The 24,468-nt window shown below is 32.4% G+C and overlaps 4 protein-coding genes across 4 annotated transcripts; 1 reads left to right on the forward strand and 3 right to left on the reverse strand.

Moving 5' to 3' along the window:
* Positions 1–9,595: 9,595 nt before the first annotated feature.
* Positions 9,596–14,513, forward strand: LOC125831486 (cyclic nucleotide-gated ion channel 1-like). Its single transcript, XM_049510665.1, has 8 exons — positions 9,596–10,021; positions 10,102–10,290; positions 11,359–11,385; positions 11,703–11,998; positions 12,321–12,432; positions 12,693–12,929; positions 13,165–13,562; positions 14,216–14,513. The coding sequence occupies exons 1-8, from the start codon at positions 9,596–9,598 to the stop codon at positions 14,511–14,513; spliced, it is 1,983 nt and encodes a 660-aa protein (XP_049366622.1).
* A 444-nt stretch (positions 14,514–14,957) lies between these two features.
* On the reverse strand, positions 14,958–17,106 carry LOC125831487 (probable WRKY transcription factor 41). The gene is made up of 3 exons (XM_049510666.1): positions 16,805–17,106; positions 15,653–15,775; positions 14,958–15,582 (listed from the first exon to the last, which is right to left on the reverse strand). Exons 1-3 carry the CDS (start codon positions 17,104–17,106, stop codon positions 15,108–15,110), a joined length of 900 nt encoding a protein of 299 aa, XP_049366623.1. The 3' UTR covers positions 14,958–15,107.
* Positions 17,107–19,757: 2,651 nt separating this feature from the next.
* On the reverse strand, positions 19,758–21,715 carry LOC125831489 (probable WRKY transcription factor 41). The gene is made up of 3 exons (XM_049510667.1): positions 21,393–21,715; positions 20,415–20,537; positions 19,758–20,298 (listed from the first exon to the last, which is right to left on the reverse strand). The coding sequence occupies exons 1-3, from the start codon at positions 21,713–21,715 to the stop codon at positions 19,758–19,760; spliced, it is 987 nt and encodes a 328-aa protein (XP_049366624.1).
* A 648-nt stretch (positions 21,716–22,363) lies between these two features.
* On the reverse strand, positions 22,364–23,979 carry LOC125831490 (transcription factor WRKY19-like). Its single transcript, XM_049510668.1, has 3 exons — positions 23,793–23,979; positions 22,838–22,994; positions 22,364–22,696 (listed from the first exon to the last, which is right to left on the reverse strand). The coding sequence occupies exons 1-3, from the start codon at positions 23,977–23,979 to the stop codon at positions 22,384–22,386; spliced, it is 657 nt and encodes a 218-aa protein (XP_049366625.1). The 3' UTR covers positions 22,364–22,383.
* Positions 23,980–24,468: the final 489 nt, after the last annotated feature.

The following is a 24,468-nucleotide window of genomic DNA, read 5'->3' on the forward strand; positions in this document are numbered from 1 at the left end:
CAAACTTACTCAACTCAGAAGTACTCAGGGATAAGATACTCAACTCCGAGATTAGATACTCAACTCAAGGATATGATATTCGACTCAAAGATATGATATTCGACTCTGGATACTCAACTAAATATGACTGAACTCATTTCAATATAAAGCAATTTAAAACAAGTGCAATATAAAGAAACAAATTGTTTAAAACATGCTGTCAAATCTGTGTGTATGCAAGGATACAACATAACTCTGAAATGTATATAAAAATACAATAAACTGATGTATATAAAAATACAATAACTTCTGTGGGAGTTTCTCTAACCGACAACCATCACATAAGAGTTATAGTGATGATACAGCGATCTACCTCACGCTGCCAGCGCATCCTATACCCGGCCAAAGGTATAGGACCTGAACTACTAATGGATCCACTAGTCTATGTGAAAAGGGTTCATCTAAAAAGTATGACCCTTTTCTACCCATGATGGCTACATGGTTTATGGGGGCTGTGAGTTGTCTGAACTCTCCCCCATATCGGTGCTCAATACTACTCCCAAAAATATACTAGCTCTTATGTTTTAAAAACATACTTCTTTCTGCTGATTTGAGATAATTGCTCAAAAACTTAGCTCAAAGGCTATCTTGGAAATCTCAGTTTCCCTACTTGCTTCATTTAGAAAGCTATTACTCTTTTCTGAAAACTAGCCCGAAGGCCCTTTGGAAATCTCTGTTTCCGTTCTTATTTAAATGTGAAAACATTTATAAACTCTTTGGGAATACTTAGTCCCCATATACTTTTGAAGAAAAGGACTTCAAACTTTACTCTTTCTCTTTACTCTTTACTGAACTCAAAACTTAAGTCTTAAAACAAAGTTAAAACGTTTGTAAAAGACTTCTTAAAATATGGTTCATACCGAATTATGGACATGAACTACTCAATGCAATGTTTTCAATATGGTACATACCTCTTAGGGATCAAACCCATGGCGAAAATCCGCAACAAGATGCAAGAATCTCGACGAACGCTTTCATCCTTTCTCTTTTCTCCTCTTTTCTCTTCTTCTTGAACTCTCAACTAAAACCCTAGGTGTATTTTAGAATTATAAAACTGAACCTAATCAGATTAGACCCCTAAAATATTACTAAAAACGAATTAAATCTGATTGGGTAAGGAAAAGACCAAAATACCCCTTTCTATTTTCGGCTAACCTTCCTTAATTGGTCAGCCTGTCTTCAAAAGGACATATCTCACTCATCCGACCTCGAAACATAGCAAACTCCGCGGCGTTGGAAAGATAATTCAAAGATCTTCGCTACGGTATCTGGTAGCACACCTAATTCATCCTGAGCTAGGAGTTATGGTTGTTTGAAGTCGACCCAAAACTCATACTTAAGCATAACTTGCAAAATTTCAGATTTTGCTATTTCCAATTTAATTCTTTTTGAAACTCAAGGTGCTACATCTAGTGACCTTAACACTTAAGAAATTTTAAATTCCTTAGTAAAATCTCACTCACTACGAAGAACGGTTTGAGTCTTAATTCAAAAAATTTCTGGGGTGTTACAGATTCAGATTAAAGTGGTTAAATTACTCTACTTTATTCTAATTAGCTCCACATATTTTTCATTTGAATCTCATGAAGGATAATTACTTATTCATATCCAAGTGTACTTGAAGTGTATAAATTTATTATAATTAAGTAATTTAATGAGTTAATACCGTTTTTAGAAAAATGAATCATTTTTCATCAATACGTAAATAGTATACTTTATACATATAAGAATCGTTTTTAGTATTTAATGGTATAATGTTTTCATTAATATAAATGATTTATCATTTGGCAATCATCCGCCATTCATAAATCAAGAACTTATTCAACTTTAAGTATGCAATATTAGGTGTATATGATCAATAACTACTTAGGTGTGTTTGGTACGATGAAAATCATTTTTTTTTAAAATGATTTCTAGAACAATAAGTAAGTCGCTTATTTTCTTGTATTTGATCATGCAACAGTAAAAATAATTATTCTAAAATTTTTTGTATATAATTTAGACAAATAAGAGAAATGAATTAGATGGAGGATAATGTCGTGTTGGTGGGGATGAGGATGGGAAGTTCAAGGGATGAGGTAAAACTGAGGTGTGTTACCTTAAATGGGAAAGAACAAAAAACTTATTATCCTAAAGAAAACATTTTTCAAAGATTTACATCAATCAAATATGAAAATATTAACATTCTTTATATCGAATACACCCTTAGATGCATCAACTTTTTTCCTCTCATTTCACATATTTATTTATTTTTTTAAAAAAAATGTTTAATAATATTGGGCTCGTGCTGACATGAGCTACCACTACTATACTTAACTATAAGTGTGGATAACCACACAGGTCGTAGTCAACATGACTGCTTCACATGTGTGGTTCCACACTTACATACACATTTGTCTACTTTTTTCCTCTGCTTTAATTTGTTTGGCTTATTTTTAAATTTTTTTATATATATTTACAAATTGCGTAAAAATATTATAAATCATGATAATTGACAACTTAAAATATTTTTTAAAATACACATAAGAAATTCAATTGCTTATAAAAAAAATTGATTGATTCATAAAATTAATCTATTTGTATCACTTAAAATAGGACAAAAGAAGTAATATTTATTATTTAATTTGAAAACTACGTAAAAAGTATTGTAATCTCAATAATTAACAACATATTGACTCTTGAAACTCTATTTGTGCTACATATATTGAGACAAGGAAAGTAACATATATTATTTCAAAATTATATAAAAAGTACTATAAATACAGTAATTAACAATTTAAAATATTTAAAAATCATATTAAAATTCAATTCTCTCTAAAATTTATCTATGTCACATAAAATGAGACAAAAAAAAGTAATAGATATTGGGCCCGTGCTAACACGGGCACTTGTGTCTAGTTTTCTCTTATATAGAAGAGACAATTTTTCAACTTTCAACATGATGGGTTTTTGCCATATTTAGGAAAGCTTAAGGGGAATTTGGTCCAACGTTTAATACTTTTCTAATAAATAATATTGTACTTCACTTTTTTGTAGTTGTACTTCTAAAAATTGGGACATAAAAGCCCTTCCACATTTTACTTTTCAGCGGGAAAAAAAAATTGCCAACTTTCCATGCATGTGGGCTATTCTTTTTCTCCATTTTCCTTCTATTAATTAATGGATATAATATATGTCCCGCTTCTTATTCCTTTTCTTTATTTATATACCTCATAACTTCTTTCATTTTATTTTTTATGCAAAATCATTTTTAAATGCTAATTACTTTATTTGTTTACCAAATATGGAAAAATTATGTCTTTTTTTTAGTTTGTTATATATCTAAAAATTGTATAAATATAAATAACACTGTAAATCATAATAATTAACAATTTAAATATTTAAAAGTTATATAAAAAAATTTAATTGACTCTCGAAATTCTATTGGTATCAATTTATAAATCACAATAATTAATAATTTAAAAGGTATAAAATACATATAAAAAATCACTTGACTCTAAAAATATCTTATCAGTGCTACATAAATTGGGACAGGAGAAGTAACATATATGATTTGAAAATTACGTTAAATATTTAAAAGACATAGAAAAAATGATTAATTTTTGAAATTCTATATATGCCAAGTAAATTGAAACAAAGAGAGTAATATATATTATTTTTAAAATTATATAAAAGGTACTAACAACTTAAAATCATATAATAATTTGGCTAACTTTTCAAGTTCTATGACACTCCCTTCGTCCCATATTAATTGACTATTATTTTAAAAACGGAAAAGGGTCAAAATTGCCCCTGAACTATGTGAAATAGACCACTTATACCCTCCATTACATTTTGGGATCAAAAATACCCCCGCAGTTATCCCAGGAGACCACAAATACCCTCAAGAGTTAACACCTCAATTTTTTAGTGACGTGGCAAGCCACATGGGACTAATCCCTCCACCTAAGCATTGCCAACTAAGATTCACTACAAAAGAACTTGACTTTTAGTGGCAACAAAGTCGCCACAAAATCCCAAAATATTGCCACTAAAGGTTATGAGTGATTTTTAGTGGCGACTAAGGCTCTAACAACCATTTGCTAGTAAAACCTATTTTTTAAACAAAAAAATATGATAATTAATTTTCGATTGCGACCTAATTTTCTAAAATAATAACTTGCAATATCCATATTAAAAACATCCAATATTATTACGAAAAATAATCAAAATTACTTCTCGATACAAATCTCCTACTATATATATTAATGCATCATTGTACATTTTATACATTTACATATGACATAAAAATAAAACATATAGTGTCTTCAAACTCCTACTTAATCGATATCATATATGATTTTTTAAAAACAATGAAGAAAAAAACACAAAATTAGAATTTAATGTTAAAAACTATTAGTGACGATTTTCTGGGATTTTGTGGCGACTGTTGTTGCCGCTAAAGGTCTAGTTCTTTTGTAGTGAATCCTAGTTGGCAACGCTTAGGTGGAAGAATTAGTCCCACGTGGCTTGCCACGTCAACAAAAATTTGGGGTGTTAACTCTTGAGGGTATTTGTGGTCTCTTAGGATAACAGCAGGGGCATTTTTGATTCCAAAATGTAACGAAGGGTATAAATGGTCTATTTCATATAGTTCGGGAGCAAATTTGACCCTTTTCCGTTTTAAAAATAGTTGTCTCATATTAGTTGATCATCTTACTAAATCAACAAAACATTATTTAAAATTTTCCTATATTACCCTTGCCGTTAATTCCTTTTGAAAGTGTCACATTTGTTTGTAAAATTCTCACAAAGTTTTTTAAGGGTTGAATTAGTAAAGTTATTTTCTTATTTATAATTTCTTCAGTACCGTGCAAAATGAAAAGTAATCAATTAGTATGAGACGAACGGATATTGGGCCCCGTGCTGACACGGGATCGTGTATCTAGTATATATATATATATATTAAAAGAAAAGTTAACCTGTAACATTAAAGATTTAGGAGTGCATAAAATAACAAAAAAGTAAAAGTGACTCCATATTTAAAACTAGAAACCTCTAATTACATAAATTAAGAAATACTCTAATATCTTTGCTAGAGCTCTGCATTGACTCGTGCGTGACTTCTTTAACCAGAAAAAATTGAACATACATATACATAAAAGTCGGTTCATAGGCTCATTTTTCATGCATGTGGGCTCAGTGGCGTAGCCACCCTTAGGTCACGGTGTCCAATTGGACACCTTTTATTAGAAAATTATATTATATATACAAGTAAAATAATAAATAAAGTGGGTAAATAATATATTTTGGACATCCTTAACATAACAATATAATGTAGCTTAGTGGTGTTAGGCGTCTTAAAAGTGTAAGGACACACAAAATTAATGTGTTCGTGTGTTTGAATCTCACTAGTAACAAATTTTTTTTTCACTTTTTAAAAAGAGCAGATTCACTTTTGGACACTCTTCGTAAAATTATTTGACTTCGCGTGCTCATTGTATCTCTTTATTTCAGTTTTTTCCAATTCAAATGCCTCTTAATATATAGACCCCACCTGAGCAATTTTCATTTCCATTCTCTTTATTTGTGCCTCATGACTTCTTCTTTAATTTCTTTCACTTTATTTATTTCATGGCAAATTAACTTTTTGTAAAATTAATTACTCCATTACTTATATTTTAACTACAAAATATATTAGAGGTACAATTTTATAAAAAAAAATCAATTTTTTAAAAAAGATTTAATTGACTCTTTCCTTGATCAATTTGAAATAATTCCATTGATTCCTATGAAAATAGGAAACTTATATTTCTCATTCACAAATCCATCTTTGTTTATGCTACTAACTCTCAGTTTGGTCCTACTTTTGGTTTATTTTGTTACTAAAAAAATGAAAAAGAAGAAATAAAATAGTGTCACATGAATATGAATAGATGGAATAACATATATTATTAAAAATGTGTTTTGATAAGTAGATTGTGTTTAACTAATTTTTTTTTTTTAAGAAAATACTTTCAAAAGTCAAATTATGAAAAAAAGACAAATATCAATGTAATTTTAATATTAATATTATTTTATAGAGAGAAACTATTTGAAATACTATTATAAAAATTTTAATCAAATCTTATTTTCATTAAATTAAAATATACATATACAAATTTAATCAATATTAATATAATTTAAATAAAAAAATATTAATATAACATTAACATGATGATTTAAATATAATTAGAAATAGCAAATATCAAATTATGATGTATCATATAAAAAAAATATTATATAAGAAAATAACTCGAACCACTAATTTCATAAATTAAGAAATACTCTAATATCTTTGGTAGAGCTCTGCATTGACTTGTGACTTGTGTCTTCCTTCCCATTACACCAATGGGCTGCCTTTTCATAGCAATATATAGGAACTTTCTTAAACAGAAAAATATTGAACATACATATACTTGTCCAGAAATTCACATCTGCACTTTCTCTTTATTACTCCATCTGCATTAAAAACTTAATTGACAAGTAATTAGAGACAGAGAATATTTGTAGGACATAAAAGTCGGTTCATATTTTACTTTTTGCTTTATCTCAATAGAAAAGTAGGCTCATTTTACATTCATGTGGCCCCTTGTATTTCACTTTTTTCATTTTACTCTATTTCACTTTTTTCCAATTTTCTTTTCGTTAGTCAAATGTCTCTTAATATATGGACCCCACCTGAGCAATTTTCATTTCCTTTCTCTTTATTTGTGCCTCTGTGACTTGAGAGTCCGTTTGAATTAACTTTAAAAAAATAATTTTTAAGTTAAAAATAAAAAGTTAAATTGAAATGACTTTTAAGTCAAAAAATAAAAAGTTGAGGAATACTTACTTTTGATTTTTGACTTATTTTAAGTCATTTTTGACATTGCTGAACACTTTCTAACTAATCTTAAGTCATTTTTGACTTATTTTAAGTTATTTCTTATATTTGTCAAACACTTTCAGAATTAAAAAACTAACTTAAAAATAGGTTTGACCAACTTTTGAGCTAATCCAAACACCCTCTTCTTCTTTCATTTCTTTCACTTTATTTATTTCGTGGCAAATTAACTTTTTGTAAAATTTAATTACTCCATTACTTATATTTTAGCTACAAAATATATTAGAGGTACAATTTTTAAAAAAAATAATTTTTTTAAAAATATTTAATTGACTCTTGAAATTTTATCAGTGTTACATGAATATGAATAAATGAAATAACATATATTATTAAAAATTACGTAAATGATATTATAAATCATAATAATCAGCAATTGAAAAATATTTTGGTTTGCTCTCTAATTCCATATGTATTATTTATATTGAAACAGAAGAAGTATCATATATTATTTGAAAATGATGTCAAAAATTCACAACAATCTAACAACTAAAGATATTTCTGAGTATTTACGTGAATTGAAATGGGAGTATATACACATTATTTTAAAATGACGTAAAAATCACAACAAATTAAAAGCTTTATATGTATATTTTTAAAAACAAACAAAAAATTGATTGATTCTTCAAATTCCATTTATATCACATAAACTGAGACAAAAATAAGAAAAAATTAGGATGAGAACCTTTTAATAAATAATTACTGATTTTAGCGATGCTTTTTATATATTATCATTTATAGCAATACTATGTTAAATCTGCAATATATATTAAAAGTGAATTATGCATGCGATATATATGTATTATAACTGTTTTTAAAAATATATTATGCTTGTTTGCTAAGAAATTGAGATATTGTATTATAAATGTATTAAAATGTGTGATAAATGTATTATCCATCAATAAAACTTGTATTATATGTGAATAATAAATTGATCTTTGTAATATGTATTAAAATTGTATTATAAATGTATTAAAAGTGATCAAGTGAAAAAAATGTTATTGATATAAATGGTAAATATGTTTTTATTATAGTATATTCGGAAAAGGGTCAAAATTACCTCTGAACTATGTGAAATAGACCACTTATACCCTTTGTTACATTTTGGGATTAAAAATGCCCCCGTTGTTATCCTAAGAGACCACAAATACCCTCATGAGTTAACACCCCAAATTTTTAGTGACATGGCAAGCCAAGTGGGACTATTCCCTCCACCTAAGTGTTGCCAACTATGATTCAGTACAAAAGAACTAGACCTTTAGAGGCGACACAAAAGCACATAATATCGTCACTAAAGGTTTTAGCTGATTTTTAACATTAAATTCTAATTTTGTGTTTCTTTCTTCATGCTTTTTAAAAATTCACAAATGATATCAATCAAGGAGGAGTTTGAAGACGCTATATTTTTTGTTTTTATGTCATATGTAAATGCATAAAATGTACAATGATGCATTATGTAGTATGAGATTTGAATCGAGAAGTAATTTTGATGATTTTCGTAATAAATTGGATATTTTTAATATTGATAGTGCATGTTATTTATTTTAAAAATTAAGTTGCAACCGAAAATTAATTATCATATTTTTTTGTTGAAAATATTTGTTATACTGGGGAATGGTTGTTGCAGCCTTAGTCGCCACTAAAAACCACTCATAACCTTTAGTGGTAATATTTTGGGATTTTGTGGCGACTTTTATCGCCCCTAAAGGTTTAAACTTTTTTGTAGTGAATCCAAGTTGGCAACACTTAGGTGGAGAGATTAGTCTCATGTGGCCTGTCACGTCACTAAAACTTTGGATAGTTAACTCTTGAGGGTATTTGTAGTCTCTTAGGATAATGACGGGGATATTTTTTATCCCAAAATGTAATGGAGAGTATAAATGATCTATTTCGCATAATTCAGGGCTATTTTAGACCCTTTTCCATAGTATATTTATGTAAGTTTCCCCAAAAATAATAATATATATTGAATCTGTGCTGGCACAGACGCCAATATCTAATACTCTAATATTTTTGCTAGAGCTCTACATTGACTTGTGACTTGTGTCTTCCATCCCATTAAACCAATGTGCTGCCTTTTTCTTTTCTTTTTAAAAAAAAAAATTAAAATAAGATAAAATCCTCACCTTATCAATCCTAATGGGCTGCCTTTTCATAGCTATATATAGGAACTTTCTTAAACAGAAAATATTGAACATACTACTTGTCCTAAACTTCACAACTGCAAATTTAATTCATTTTACCATGTAAGTTTCTCTGTGATTAAGTTACTTTTCTCTAGGTTGAAACTTCTCTTGGTTAGTTACTGTTGATTTTTATTATACTTTTTATGTAGTTTTGGTTTGAGTTCCTCTGTCTGAAATTTATATGACTCACTTTCCTTTTTAATTAGTCCAAATAAGAATCATAAATTTGTTTATTTAGTAACAATATTTATTTTATTCTTAATGAAATGATTTATAGTCATACACATGTATATATCTTTTGGCGAAATGATCTGATGGACACTTGTACTTATATGAGTTTGTATTTTGAACCTTTCTACTTAATCAAGTGCCAACTGAACTCTTAAACTCAATTAAAGTTCCCTTTTAAACTTGTGGAACTATATTTTTAAAAAAAGTTTTTCTTTCTTGTAATTTTAGATTTGCATTAATGTTTTTGTTGCTCTTAAATTTGCTTAGGTCTGATAAGCTAACAAAAGATCAATCTGTTGCATCAAACAAGAAAGTTGTTGATCCTAAGGGGAGATTTCTTCAGAATTGGAACAAAGCATTTATGTTGGCTTATATATTGTCGGTGTCACTTGATCCGTTGTTCTTCTACATTCCTGTTATTGATAACAACAATAAGTGCCTAGATTTGGACAAGACGTTAAAGGTCACTGCTTGCGTTCTGCGTTCTGTCACTGATCTTTTCTATGTCTTTAACATTATATTTCACTTTCGTACTGGCTTCATTGCTCCTTCTTCTCGAGTTTATGGAAGGGGTGAGTTTATTGAAGATTCCTCTACTATAGCCAAGCGATATTTGTCATCTTATTTCATGATTGACGTTATAACAGTCCTTCCACTCCCACAGGTTCGTGTCCTCAAAAGTTTGTGTTTTTTTTAGCATTCTCTTAACTTAAAGAGAGTATGATTAACCTTGTTTTTGTGCAGATTGTGATATTGATTATCGCTCCCAATGTGAATGGCCCCATTGCTCTGGTGACGAAAGAAATGTTGAAGATTGTAATTTTTGCTCAATATGTTCCAAGATTTTGTAGAATTATTCCATTGTACAAAGAAGTAGAAAGGACTTCAATCTTCTTTAATAACGAAAATGCATGGGGTGGAACTGCTTTCTACCTTTTCCTCAGGGGCGGCTCAAACCCGATGGTGGCCTAAGGCCAAACTCAAACTAGAGGCCTTAAAAAAATTATAAATATTTTTATTTTAAATCAATTTTTCTATTTTTTTTAGATGCAAAGTTGTTAATAATTTTTGTGTAGTCAATCTCTTCTAATAATTCTTTTTCAATCGATAATATAGCCAAACCACTTAATCTTTCTTGAGACATTGTCGATCTTAAATAAGTTTTTTTTATTTTTAATTTTTAAAAACTTCTTTCAGTTGAGGCTATTGTTACGGGAATTGTTAACATTATTCGATAAGCAATGTAAGCATTTGGAAAAGAATCAAGTCTTTTTATTTGATTGAGTATCTCAATTAGAGTATTGTCTTCTACTTTTATGATTTTCCTTAACACTTTTAATTCAGAAAATAAGTCTAAACCATCAATATCGGAGTGAGTATTATGTTTTAAGGATCATTCAAGATTAAGACAATATTTTTTTAAAATTCTCATCATCAAATGATCTCAATTTCTTCCCACTAAATAGAAAACCAAAAATATTTTCATATACTTCAAATTGTTCAAATCTATTTTGAAGTGAAAAGATGGCTTGGTCTATTATGTATAAGAAGTAATCAACTCTAAATGATTTGGGCTGCTGCAATATATTTTTCTCCAAATTTAAAATATAAATTATCAATAGAACAAGTAAATTCTTAATCTTTGAATAAGAGAGATGTAAGATTAGAATTTAGAGAAGAGAAGTGGGAATAAATAGAAGAGAGGAAGGGAGGAGGATAGAATATATAAAAAAAAAATAACTTGTACATTAAGAAAAAAGTACACAACTTTTTATTGAAAAGTTAAAAAGTCAGAGTCATAACTCATATATATCACTTCAGCCGTTTGCATTTTTTTTCCCAACCGTTTGCATTTTTTTTCCAGCCGTTTGCATTTATTATTGTCTTCATTCCAATTTTTTTTAAAAATTTAATCTTACCTAATTAACTAAAAAATGGGGCCCCCTAAAATTGGGGGCCTAAGGCCAAGGACTTTTCCTTAAGCCTAACCAGCCGCCCCTGCTTTTCCTCTTCATGTGGTCCAGTAATGTAAGTTCCCTTTCAACAAATAGATGAATCAACATTGAGTAAAAGATAGAGATAATGAAAAAACACATTGAAATTATCACTTTTTCACGAGTTTCACACCCCAACTATCCCTTAGCCTACCTGAACTATCACCATCTATGTATTAAATAAAACACAACTAGTTGAGTAGATGATGATAGTGTAGGTAGGAAAAGGGAACAACTGATAGTTGGGGTGTGTAACTCTCGAAAAAAACTGATAAGTCAGGGATATGGACATGTCATTAATCTTGAACAAAAATCCGCTTAAATAAGTGCACATTAAATGTGTGATCTCAGGTAATTGGAGCCTTTTGGTATTTGTTCTCCATAGAACGCCAATATACATGCTGGCGCAGTGCGTGTGAGAAGATCCCCAACTGTTCATCAGACTACTTATATTGTGGAGGAAAAATGAATGGAAATGCTTTTTTACTGAATTCTTCTTGCCCTCTCCTGCAACAAGAAGATATGAAAGATCCAAATGACTTTGATTTTAGAATTGCACTTGATGCTCTTCAGTTTCAGGTTGTGGAAAAAAGAAAACTCCGGACCAAACTCTTGTATTGCTTTTGGTGGGGGCTGAGAAACTTAAGGTGTGTTCACTTTTCTTATGGTCAAGGAATCTAGCCAACTGTAGGTTGTGATGTGCCTTGAGATGGCTGTTGATCTCCTGTACCCCTTACAGTGAGGAACCTCGTCCCAAGTGGTTACTCTGTTGCGTCTGGCCTATCGTTAAACATTGAGGCATTACGCCATTATATATATTGTTTTTACTCATCATTAGTGGTCCTTTCATACCATGTAGTTTTTGCAAGTAGCTAAACAATTTTGATGATTTCTTAAGAATGTATGACCAAATTCAATAACTCTCTTTGGATTGGGTTAAAAGCTAAACTTTCTTCTTACATGTTTCAGTTCTCTTGGCCAAAACCTTAAGACAGGCACATTCGATGGAGATATTATCTTCGCCATCGTCATCTCACTTATTGGGCTTATCTTTTTTTCATTGATTATTGGCAATATGCAGGTTAGCACACTCACCCTTTATCAAACAATATTCAATTATGTTGCTCGGACTCTGCACTAGTGTCGGGTCATTTTTGGAGGACCCGACATTTAATTTGGAGGGCCTGAGCAATATAGGTTGAGAGAGAAAAATTTAGAATTGCATGACCTTGATGGACATTGAGTTCCATTCTTTTCCTCTTTATTAAGTTTAAGCTTTCACAAAAAAACACTTAAAGTTGGAACTCTTTAGAGTAATTTCGTGTTGTTTTTCTGAAACAGAAATTAATGCAATTTAACCTGGTAAGAGTAGAAGAGATGAGAGTGAGAAGGTGTGCTGTAGAACAGTGGATGTCTCATCGCATGCTTCCTTTGAATCTGAGACAGAGAATCAGAAGACATGAACAGTATAAATGGCAAGAAACCAGGGGAGTTGAGGAAGATTCACTCATTCAAAATCTTCCTAGAGACTTGAGGAGAGATGTAAAGCGCCATCTCTGTTGGTCTTTACTCAAAAGAGTAAGTACTTATCACATTTATAACTATCCCCGTCCAACTTCATCATGTGTCGTGTCGAAATGATGTTTTATCTGGTAAAAAATTCAAAGAATGTTGCTCTCTCCATTTCATTTATATAATGACGTTTGACTAATTATGAAGTTTAAGAAAGAACATGTAAACTTTTGGCACATTTGAAACCTTTTGACAACTTTAGTCCTAAATATGTAATCCAAACAAGCACTATATAATGCAGGTTCCCATATTTGAGGAAATGGACGAACAATTACTGGATGCATTGTCTGACAGACTGAAACCAGCTCTCTTCACGCAGAAGAGCTTCATAATGCAAGAAGGAGATCCAGTAGAAGAAATGCACTTTCTAATGAGAGGTACACTGTCATCTATGACCACAAATGGTGAAAGGACTGGTTTTTTCAACTCTGTTCATCTCAAGGCTGGTGACTTCTATGGAGATGAGCTTTTAACATGGGCTTTAGACCCTCATACTTCCTCCAGTAGTCTTCCAATTTCAACTAGAAAAGTGCAGGCTGTAACTGATATAGAAGTTTTTGCCATCACTGCTGATGACCTCAAGTTTGTCACCTCCCAGTTTAGACGTCTGCATAGCAAGCAACTTCAGCATACTTACAAGTAAGTTTTTTAAAGCCTTGTTCCATTTCATTACAAGAAAATTTGCTTCAGACAGCAGATTGGTATAAGTTTTGGGGTGGTTTTTTGATAAACTGATAATTTATTGATGTTCGAGCAAACAAGACATGCTCGTATACAAGTAGTATACCAAAAAGTAGAAAGCCTAAAAATCTATATTTTTCTACCACCAACACTCAATCTTCTATACTCCCTCAAAAGCTCTCCTACTTCGTTCCTTCCAAACAACCAACATAAGCGAAATTTCATTCCCTACGGTTTCTCCTACTACCATAACTCCAACTGGCCATAACCTCTAGTATCACCCAAAAAATACCATGTAAAAATCTCCCACCATAATTTCGATTACATTGGACAACGAATGAGTAGATGGTTGACATCTTCACTGCATCCATACACATATATAAAACACCAACTGACATAAGTGAGCTTCCTCCTCTTCAGATTCTCTGCTAGTTGCTAACCAAGTAAAAAAACACACCTTTCTCAACTATGCTTACATATCACAGAAAATAGTAAAAAATCACACCGGAAGGACAAGTAAATTTTCATTTCAAGAAGGTATTTAAATAATATCTACGTGGCTCCAATCTAAAAAAAATAATTAAAACTCATGATGTACTTGGCTATTTCAGGTTCTTCTCACAAGAATGGAGAACATGGGCTGCATGCTTTATACAAGTAGCATGGCGTCGACACTGCAGGAAAACACTCGAGAAATCCTTAAGAGAGGAAGAAGATAAAGTGCAGGTTGCATTAGCTAAAGGGAGAACAAATGCATCAAGTCTTGGAGCTACCATATATGCATCAAGGTTTGCAGCTAAAGTGCTACGCTCCTTGCGATGCAACAACACAACTGGTGCCAAATCATCTCCCACATTACCTCTACTGCTTCATAAACCAGCTGAACCAGATTTTAGCGAGAAAAAATGATTCACTAAAATTGGATGTTCTTTGTATTCTGAATCTTCTCTATTTGGATCTTCTTTCTTCTACTCTCTCCGTCCCATTTTACGTGGCACATTTTCCTATTTAGTCTGTTCCAAAAAAAATGTAATTTATCTTTAACCTCAATTTACAACACTTTCTGTCTATCTCCATCTCCTTCACCATCACTATGAATGATTAGGAAGCGACAACATCAGATTTGTCTATTCATAATTTAAATCAAATGTGAAGCTGTCAGTCACCAAGAAAGAATGAACTAATTAGCTTAATCCCATTGTTATTCCTAAATAAGTCAAACAAATTGAAAAGAGTAAGTATGATTCCCTTTCAAGTTAAGTAGTATACAAAAGGCAAAATACATAAATATACCATTTAATTCAGCTTCATTTCATATTTATGTCGTCTTAAATTGTGAAATGAGACCAAGTTAAAAGACACATATATGTATTATGCAGATAGAAAAGGATATCAAATAAGTAGTCCAAAGTCCAAACCATTGCCAATTAATCAATTATCAAATTGATATGAAAGAGCTGGACAAAATGCTGAGCCCCCAACATTGTTCATTGCTCTGGAAATCTACTCCTGTTTGTTGTAACTATGAGGAAAACTTAGTTTATAGGGCACAGCAGCATCATGAGAATCCCATTGTGCATAGGGCGAAATGAAGTCGTCCACGCTACTTTTATCAGGCACATCATGATTAAACAATGGATCAGTGAGACTATCATCGTTATGTGGATAGTTCGTGTCTGGTAAAGGCGAAGAAGCCGGTGTAGAGATGAAGTCGGAATCAAACAGATTATTTGGGGTTGAAACCATTTCAAGAATATCAAATTCAGATATTTCCCCTGCTCCTATTTCAATTTCATGATCACATTTTGTCTGCTGCACAGCAACTAGTTCTTCGTTTTGGTTTTTCTTTTCTTGACCACAGCTGTGATTTTCTCCATAGCTTACTTCAAAAGCTAATGACTCCTCTGTCTCGCTTCGCTGGACCATTTTAGTTGCCGCACAATTAGATGAACGATTACGAGCACATCGATAATATTCTCTGCAATGCTAAAAGAAGTTAATTAACTCAGAATTTAATGATAAATAGTGTTGTACTAACAAATTGTTACCTGGGGTACTTTGCCCCTAAAATATTTTTCTGTCCATATTTTCTCCAACTATATCCATCCTCGGGTGGAACCTCTTCTCCGGATCGAGCATGTACGTACTCTCTCCTTCGTGACACTATCTTCCTGCAATGATTCATGATTGTGCCAAGATTAGGAGTTTGGGGTTGGTTTGAACACACAACACTAGCGTGGAAAGCATTTAGTCCACAAATCCTTCCTTACTACAAAACCATCAATTAATTTTGTTAGGGGTTCACAAGTTTTAATATATATATATAGGGTCTACGGAAAAGCTACTGGGTTCGTCCGAATCCATGAACTCCCACTTAGCTCCCCCTCTGCATATCACTTATAGTCTTTGCAAAGCATCCAATTTACCACTAAGATTTAAAACAATTCGTCTCTCTTTGAATGTTTTAAATCGAAATTTTAGCACATATCATTTCCATATATACTAAAGGGAAAAAGGATAAATATAACCCCGAACTATCGTAAATGGTATGCAGATACCCTCCATCATACTTTTGGGACATTGGTACCCCTGACGTCTAAAAACTAGAACATATATACCATTTATGCTAACAGACATACACGTGTCATAATCTTATCCACTGACCTGACATTTATTGAATATCGAATCGACGGATAAAATTGCACCACGTGTCTCTATTTAGTCTTCCGTTAAAGTAAATGTCATATATTCTCTAGTTTTTGGACGACAGGGGCACCAAATGTCCCAAAAATATGACAGAGGATATCTGCATACCATTTACGATAGTTCGGTGATATATTTGTCCTTTTTCCATATACTAAATTTAGTACTCCAATCATCTATAAGTCTAGTGGTGGCAAATTCTATCCAAATTTGATTAACCCGCCCATTTAAAATTTGGGTCCACCCATGGGTTGTGTCCTGTATTTTCTCTATCCATTCTCAATCCGTCCATTTGCTATCCCTAGCTACAAGTGAGAGGTGTGGTACGATGATAAAGATTCTTCGTACACCCTTAATAAAAGGTCTTAGATTAAAATTCTGAAAATGAAGCTCTCTTTTTTAAGGAACCACAGTGGGGCTATATATATATATATAGTACAAGTGGATTTCAGATGATTATAGTGCAAAAAAAAAAAAAGCGGGACGAGATCGAATACCTCTTCCTGGATATAGAGGGACGATCACAACTCTTTGCGCTATTATCAGCCGGAAATTGAGGAGATTCCAGCTGGGGCGCAGCTGATGGGGCTGCTTTAATATTAATCATACTTGATAAAGCTGAGCCGTTCAAAAGTGACAGAACTTTATCATAAGAAGAAAGTACTTCTGTAGCCAAATACTGCAGGCACACATCTTGTTTCATGTGCTCAACGTGCTTTTGCAATTGCAACAAAAATTCCTTCCCCTTCGTTAGCTCAGTAATCACCACTTGTCTCACCCAACAATTGTTTTCTCCCATTTTTTTCTATAAAGTCACGAAATTGGTTGACTACGTTCGAGTAAAGATATAGCCAACAAAAAATAGATCTGAATTTGAACTTGATATGAAGTAATTCGTTAATGAGAGGAAATTGATTTTATGGTATATAAATTAGTGTGAAGACTTGGTTTACTAGTCTCCCTATACTTAACAAATGTAGTAATTGGTAAAGTCAACGTATGTTGCATTAATTGACTATCAAGGCTTTATTTAAATTGCTTAAATTTTATTATTCAAACTCCACTTATTAAATTACGTTGCATCTGTTATTGTTGTTGGTGCTTGATATTTTATTAGCAATGCATCATAGTAAATTTGATTTGGTCATAATTAGTGTTAATCAACTATTAGAAAGAGAAAAAAATATTATTTTCGTTCCATTTTAGTTGTCAAATTTTAATTTGATACACCTATTGAGAAAACAATGATTGGTATTGTGAGTTTACCATTTTATCCCTATTAGCAGATAAATTCTTTCTTGATTTGTCAAAAATGACACATTTGAAGATATGAATATAAATATAGGCTTAGCTTGATGAGAAAAAGTAATTTGTTAGTGGGAAATTAAGTGTGAGAACTTGTTCACTAGTCTCAGGGGTGGCTCAACGTAATTGGGGGCCTAAAGCGAAATTTCAATTTGTAGCCTAAAATATAAATACACTTCATATACATATTTATTCAAAAAAAAATAATACACTATTAAGATGAAAATTATTAGTACTTAATATTGTTTTTTGAGTTACTAGTTTTAGGTAAAATTTTATCAACTCAACATTGAAAAACATCCTTTAAGCGAGACAATTATTATATGTATTGTTAACATAATGATATAAGTAATAAGTTGATAAATATTAAATAAAGATAAGAGTTAGAAGTTTAAAATCATAAAATTTGACTCAAAAAGTTGATGACTTGGTATACCTCATTTTAATATGCTTAGAGTAATGCTTGAAACTAAAATTTAAAAAGAAATAAAAAAGAATTTATGATTCACTTTGTTCAACATTTTTCACTGTTAATTCTTATTTTTAACAAAGTACAAAAAATGTTAAAGTGGATAAAATAATTTATTTTAAAAAAAATTATACTTTTAATCATAAGTAATTAATTTTTCTATAAAAAATTTAACACATAATTTATTCTTGACAAAAATTTGGGGGCCCCGGAATTCGGGGGCCTAAGGCAAAGGCCTTATTTTTGAAAGCATAGAGCCGGCCCTGACTAGTCTCCCTTTGTAGCCTTAACAAATGTAGTAATTGGTAGAGTCAATGCATGTTACATTAGTTGACTATCAAGGTCTTTGTGCATTCGAGAATTAATGCTTCCTTTCTTTATGAGAAGAATATTTTTACGTAATAAGGAAATGAAACAACTTGGAAAGAGCAAAATAAACATGAATTTGGACGGCTCGTTTACATTGTCGGCAATGGCGGACCTATGTTGTGACTTATGGGTGCTTAAGCACCCACTGCCTTTTGTGACAACATTATTATTTTTGTACAAAATTTAGTAATTCAATGAAATATATTAACTCAGCACCCATTACATGTAGCAATTTCCGAGCTAAAAATAATTGAGCACCCATGATACAAAATTTCTGAATCCGCCACTGATTTGTCGGAATTTTAGATTTATCCTTGGACAGCCTGTGTGAGCTCACTCGTATAGTCGGTCCCAAGATTGGATAAAAGAGGAGAATTGCTGAGAGTCAATTCAGAATATCCTATCTATATTCTATAAAGGTAGAGATAAGATATCCTCCCCTCCTCAAATTTCACTGTAAGACACTAAAAGTCTAGATCTTTGACACATTTGAGAGTACTATTAGCTTAGCGGCAAGGTTGTGCAAAAATCTATACGTCACTCAAGTTCAATTTCCATGTCCACATTTTTGTCTACGTTCTAATTTTGTACAAAGTCATTTTAATTAAAAATTATTATAAAATAACATATTTGTCATGTTCGTTACTTTTATTGTTAGGTTTGGCTAAAGAAAAAAATTAAAAGAGATTGAATTCTTTCATTAAAATTTAATATTTTTTCCTTGTGGAATAAAGATGTAGGGTTTAGAGCTCGAGTGGAGCTTTTCCTACTAGTTGATGTATTGCTTCGTTAACTATAAGTCGAGTCCTAACACACTTGCAAAGGGATGAATTCTAAGCAATACAACCGAGACGTGCGTCCTTTTGACTTTATTAATATTGTGAAATTAGGTCTCGAATCTAACTCACACCCCAAAAGTTAGCTTAAAGGGAGGAAGATTGCCCAAGTCCTATAAAGAATCCACCCAACTCATTAACCACCAATGCGAGACTTTTGTCATTCTTAACAAATACAACACAATATGATACATTATGAGACAATACATAACAAACATCCTTACCGAGAGTAAGTCATGCAAAAATTTGTGATCTTAAACCTATCATGTAGAATGTTCGAATTGAAAATTTATCTAAATGTAGAACACTCTTTTTGGAATAGATCAAAGAGAAAAGTAAGACAATTAAATTGAGACAGACAATATAGAGCTATGGGTAGAACACAAGAAGAAATGTTGAGCCCATTTCTTCCTTTATATTACATTACATGCTTGTGCTGCTCCAGCAAAGAGAGATACTTGGTACGTTACGTTATGATTGGTCCCCAACATTGTTCGAGGGTCTGGAATTCTCAGCCTGTTTGTCGTAACGATGAGGAAAACTGAGTTTGCCATTCTCCTCATAGAGTTTATAGACCCCAGCAGCCAGAGAATCATTGCCAGAATTATCAGGCACATCTTGATCAAACAAGAGAGTGAGACTATCATTGTCAAGTGGAAAGTCTGTGTCTGGATGAGGTGAAGAAGTTGGTGTGGGGATGAAGTCGGAATTGGGGATGTTGAATACCGAATTGGAGTTTGAGAACTGAACCCCTGTTGAGGAATTGTTATACGAATTATTTGGGGTTGAAACCATCTTATGAATATAGGATTCAAATATTTCCGCGGCTCCTTTTGCAACTTCATCACATTTTGTCTGCTGCACAGCAAGTAGTTCTTCATTTTGGTTTTTGGTTTCTTGACCACAACGGTGACTTCCTCCATAGGTAACTTCAAAACTTAATGGCTCTGTCTCAATTCGCCGGACCATCTTAGTAGCCCCACAACAACGATGAGCACATCGATAATATTCTCTGCATATGTGAAATCCACACGCGGATAGTGTAGTATCATCATACAACCTTTTGGTCAATTCATTCACGAAATAGATACTCAGATGTTTGGTCAAGGACTTAAGAATAATACTCACCTGGGATGTTTTGAACGTAAGAAAAGTTTCTGTCCATATTTCCGCCAACTAAATCCATCTTCAGGTGGAACCTCTTCTCCAGGTCGAGCTTCTACATACTCTTTCCTTCGTGCCAGCATCTTCCTATAATGATTAATCGTGTAACGTTGAAGTTTCTAACAAGGACCTTTAACACATAAGAATACTACAATTTGAGTTTCTAAAGCTTATCCACTTCATGCCCTGATCATCTGAGTAAATTACAGTTAGTCTAGGCGAAATTGTTTACATACAATTTGGTAACTTTGTATTTGGGGAACATACATATAAGAATATAATTGCTATCATGTAGCATTATTAGAAAAAAAGTACTTATCGGCACCAAGTACTAGCATCAAACCAATAAGTCTTATCATTTTATCACTTGACCAAGGTTTATTCATATATAATCCTACTTCATTTTATTACTTAACCATAGCTAGTTAAGAGAGTTTGGCATCGAGGGTCTATCAGAAACAACATCTCAACCTCATAGAGGTAGGGGTAATGTCTGCTTACATCTTACCCTTCGGTTATGTCGTTGTAGTAAGTAAAGAGAGGCTAGCTAGGTACCACTTCTCAGGACCAGGAAATCCAGATTTTTCAAAGCGTTCAATCTACCATTGAGATTTAAAGCGATTCACGACACTCTTAATGTTCTAAAGATCTAAGCTTAATGTAGCACGTATCACTTCAATTCACATTAAATTTTGTACTCCAATTCAGTTATAAGTGAGGGATGAAAATACCATAAAGGGATGAAGTAGAATAGGAAAAGTTCTTTCACTATAACCAGAGTCTCGAGTTTGAGTCCTGAACAAGTAGTCCTATTAGGTAAATACCACTAAAATCCCATGGTGGACTTTCTATGTGAATTCCGATTAGACGATAAGTAGGTTCTGAACACCAGATGGTTAAACAAAACAAAACAAAAAAAGAGACAGGGATGAGATTGAATACCTCTTCCTGTATTTAGAGGGACGGTCACAACTCTTTGTGCTACTATCAGCCAGAAGATGAGGAGATTCCAGCTGGGGCGCAGTTGATGAAGAGGGTGCTGGATGAATAATCTCTTTACCTTTGCTCTTCATCATACCTGATAAAGCTGTGCCATTCAAGAGGGTCATAGCTTTATCATAGGAAGAAAGTATTTCCACAGCCAAATACTGGCACACTAACTGTTTCATGGGATCAAAGTGCTTCTGCAGCAGCAACATCAATTCCTTCCCCTTGGTTAGCTCAGCAATCACTACTTCTCTCTCCCAAAAACTGTTTTCTCCCATTTTTTTTGCAGCTATACAAAGTCACGAAACTGACTGACTATGCTCGAACAAAGCTATAGCCAACAATAAACAGATCTGAATGTGAATTTGAGAAAAAGTAATTTGCTAGTTGTATATAAATTAGTAGTTTGAAGACTTATTTACAAGTCTCCCTGTCCATAACAAATGTATGTAGTAATTGGTAGAGTCAACACATGTTGCATTAGTTGACTATCAAGGCCTTTGCAGGGACTGTTTTGTCTTTTCACCAAAATAGACCCTTATCTCCCTTCTTGGTCATCATAATTTGCTTTCTGGGAGATATTGAACCTTATATACTATAATAATGCTATCTATCGTATCAAGCAGTAATTGAGCCATCAAAGCTATATATACTCAAATAGTATCAAGGAGTAACTGAATCACTGTTTCTTCCTCTTTGATACAATCAAAGTATATACTGTAAATGCGAATTAGTAGTTAAAAATAGATGGATATGAAAGTAAAGGAGTAGCCGCTTGTAAATAGTTTCTCTTTTTGGGATACAAGTTTCTTTTCCCAATTAAGAATATCTACCTTTAGCTTGTACATTCATGGACGCACAAACATCTATAATTTATAAGTTCTACTCCAATTTCAGTAAATGGAGATTTGGTCACTTTTTCTTTGAGATAATAAAATTGACTTGATTATAAATGAATATAACTTGGTTGGTCTGAGAATAACTGTAGGATAGTATCGTATGTAATATCAGATGGATATTTCGTTTTATATGAATTATTTGGGGTAACCATCTCAGGAATGTAGCATTCAGACAGTTTCCCTGCTGCTCTTCCAACTTGTGTTCCCACAGCAACTAGTAGTTCTTCATTTTGGTTTTTGTTTTCTTGACCACAACTGTGACTTTCCCCATAGGTAACTTCAAAAGTTAATGGCTCTGTCTCCATTTGCTGGACCATCTTAGTAGCATCACAATGACGACAAACACATTGAAAATATTCTCTGCATTTCCAAAAGAAGATAATCGCTATTCAGTTAACCACGGAATTCCCGGATATTGTAGTATCATACAACCTTTTGGTCAATTCATTCATGAAATAGATATTCAGATTTTTGGTCAAGGAACTTAAGAATAGCACTCACCTGGGATATTTTGCACCTAAGATAAGTTTCTGTCCATATTTCCTCCAATTAAATCCATCTTCAGGTGGAACCTCTTCTCCGTGACGAGCTTCTACATACTCTGCCCTTGGTGCCAGCATCTTCCTATAATGATTACAGTTAGTGTAGGCGAAATTGTCTACATACAATTTGGTAACTGTCTTTGGAGAACATACATATACGAATATGATTGCTATCATGTAGCATTATTAGAGGAAAAATACTTATCAGCACCAAGTACTAGCATCAACTTAATAAGTCCATGATTATTTACATAAAATTTATCATTTGACCTAGGTTCATTTATATATAATCCTACTTCATTCATTTAATTACTTGACCATAGTAAGTTAAGAGAGTCTTGGTTCTGACTGTCTATCGGCAATAACCCCTCTACGACTCTACCATCCTATACCCTCTCCAGACACCTGTGAAATAACATTAGGTATGTTGTAGTAAGGCTAGGTACCACTTCTGAGCACCAGTAGATCAAAATTTTCAAACCACTAAGATTTAAAGCAATTCATGACACTCTGGATGTTCTAAAGATCTAAGCTTAAGCACATATCACTTCAATTCACGTTAAATTTTTGTACAAATACCACATGGGATGAAGTAGAATGGTAAAAGTTCTGTTCACTATTAACCAGAGTCTCAGGATTGAGTCCTGATCAAAATTTAGTCCTATTTAGTAAATAGCACTAAAAATCCATGGCTGGTTTTCTACGGTGTGAATCCAGATCAGACAATAAGTAAGTTTCGAAAACCAAATGGTTACACAAGAAAAGAGAGGTGGTAAGATCGAATACCTCTTCCTGGATTTAGCGGGGCGGTCACAGCGCTTAGTGCTACTATCAGCCAAAAGTTGATGAGATTCGGGAAGCAGTTGATGAAGATGGTGATGGATTAATGATCTCTTTACTTTTGCTCATCATACCTGATAAAGCTATGCCATTTAAGAGGGACATAGCTTTATCATAGGAAGAAAGTATTTCCGCAGCCAAATACCGGCAAACGTCCTGTTTCATGGGATCAAAGTGTTTTTGCAGTTGCAACATCAACTCCCTCCCCTTGGTTAGCTCAGTAATCACTACTTCTCTCTCCCGAAAATTGTTTTCTCCCATTTTTTTTCGCAGCTATGCAAAGACACGAAACTGGCTGACTATGCTCAAACAAAGATATAGCCAGCAATAAACAGATCTGAATTTGAATTTGAGATTGATGAGAAAAAGTAATTGTTAGTTGTATATAAATTAGTTTGAAGACTTGTTCACCAGTCTCCCTGTCCTTAACAAATGTATGTAGTAATTGGTAAAGTCAACATATGTTGCAATAGTTGACTATCAAGGCCTGTGTAGGGACTGTTTTATCTTTTCACCAAAATAGACCCTTATCTCCCTTCTTAGTCATCATAATTTGCATTTTGAGAGATACTGAACCTACAATATTTTACTTTTCAACTACTATTACTTTAATGTTTTCATTCATATTTATTCAAATTTATATCTAGTTAAATATCATCACATGCAATGAAACAGGATAAATATCTTCTTTTTTTTCTTTTTACACCGAGGTATACCCCAGAACTACCTATCTGAATTCAGTAATAGGCA

This window comes from Solanum verrucosum, unplaced genomic scaffold, assembly GCF_900185275.1.
Source record: "Solanum verrucosum unplaced genomic scaffold, falcon-dt-bn FXZP01000049.1, whole genome shotgun sequence".
Lineage (NCBI taxonomy): Eukaryota > Viridiplantae > Streptophyta > Magnoliopsida > Solanales > Solanaceae > Solanum > Solanum verrucosum.

Excerpts from the sequence above, each read along its gene's own strand:
- LOC125831489 (XM_049510667.1), bottom strand. The coding sequence starts at position 21,715 with ATGGGAGAAAACAGTTTTTGGGAGAGAGAAGTAGTGATTGCTGAGCTA. Across the intron at positions 20,538-21,392 it reads CCCTCTAAATACAGGAAGAG|GAAGATGCTGGCACGAAGGA; the intron begins GTATTCAATCTC and ends TAATCATTATAG. Across the intron at positions 20,299-20,414 it reads TTACGTTCAAAACATCCCAG|AGAATATTATCGATGTGCTC; the intron begins GTGAGTATTATT and ends TCACATATGCAG.
- LOC125831487 (XM_049510666.1), bottom strand. The coding sequence starts at position 17,106 with ATGGGAGAAAACAATTGTTGGGTGAGACAAGTGGTGATTACTGAGCTA. Across the intron at positions 15,776-16,804 it reads CCCTCTATATCCAGGAAGAG|GAAGATAGTGTCACGAAGGA; the intron begins GTATTCGATCTC and ends GAATCATTGCAG. Across the intron at positions 15,583-15,652 it reads TTAGGGGCAAAGTACCCCAG|AGAATATTATCGATGTGCTC; the intron begins GTAACAATTTGT and ends TTAGCATTGCAG.
- LOC125831486 (XM_049510665.1), top strand. The coding sequence starts at position 9,596 with ATGTTTTTGTTGCTCTTAAATTTGCTTAGGTCTGATAAGCTAACAAAA. Across the intron at positions 10,022-10,101 it reads CAGTCCTTCCACTCCCACAG|ATTGTGATATTGATTATCGC; the intron begins GTTCGTGTCCTC and ends GTTTTTGTGCAG. Across the intron at positions 10,291-11,358 it reads GGGGTGGAACTGCTTTCTAC|CTTTTCCTCTTCATGTGGTC; the intron begins CTTTTCCTCAGG and ends CAGCCGCCCCTG.
- LOC125831490 (XM_049510668.1), bottom strand. The coding sequence starts at position 23,979 with ATGGGAGAAAACAATTTTCGGGAGAGAGAAGTAGTGATTACTGAGCTA. Across the intron at positions 22,995-23,792 it reads AAATGGCATAGCTTTATCAG|ACAATTTCGCCTACACTAAC; the intron begins GTATGATGAGCA and ends AATTGTATGTAG. Across the intron at positions 22,697-22,837 it reads TTAGGTGCAAAATATCCCAG|AGAATATTTTCAATGTGTTT; the intron begins GTGAGTGCTATT and ends TTGGAAATGCAG.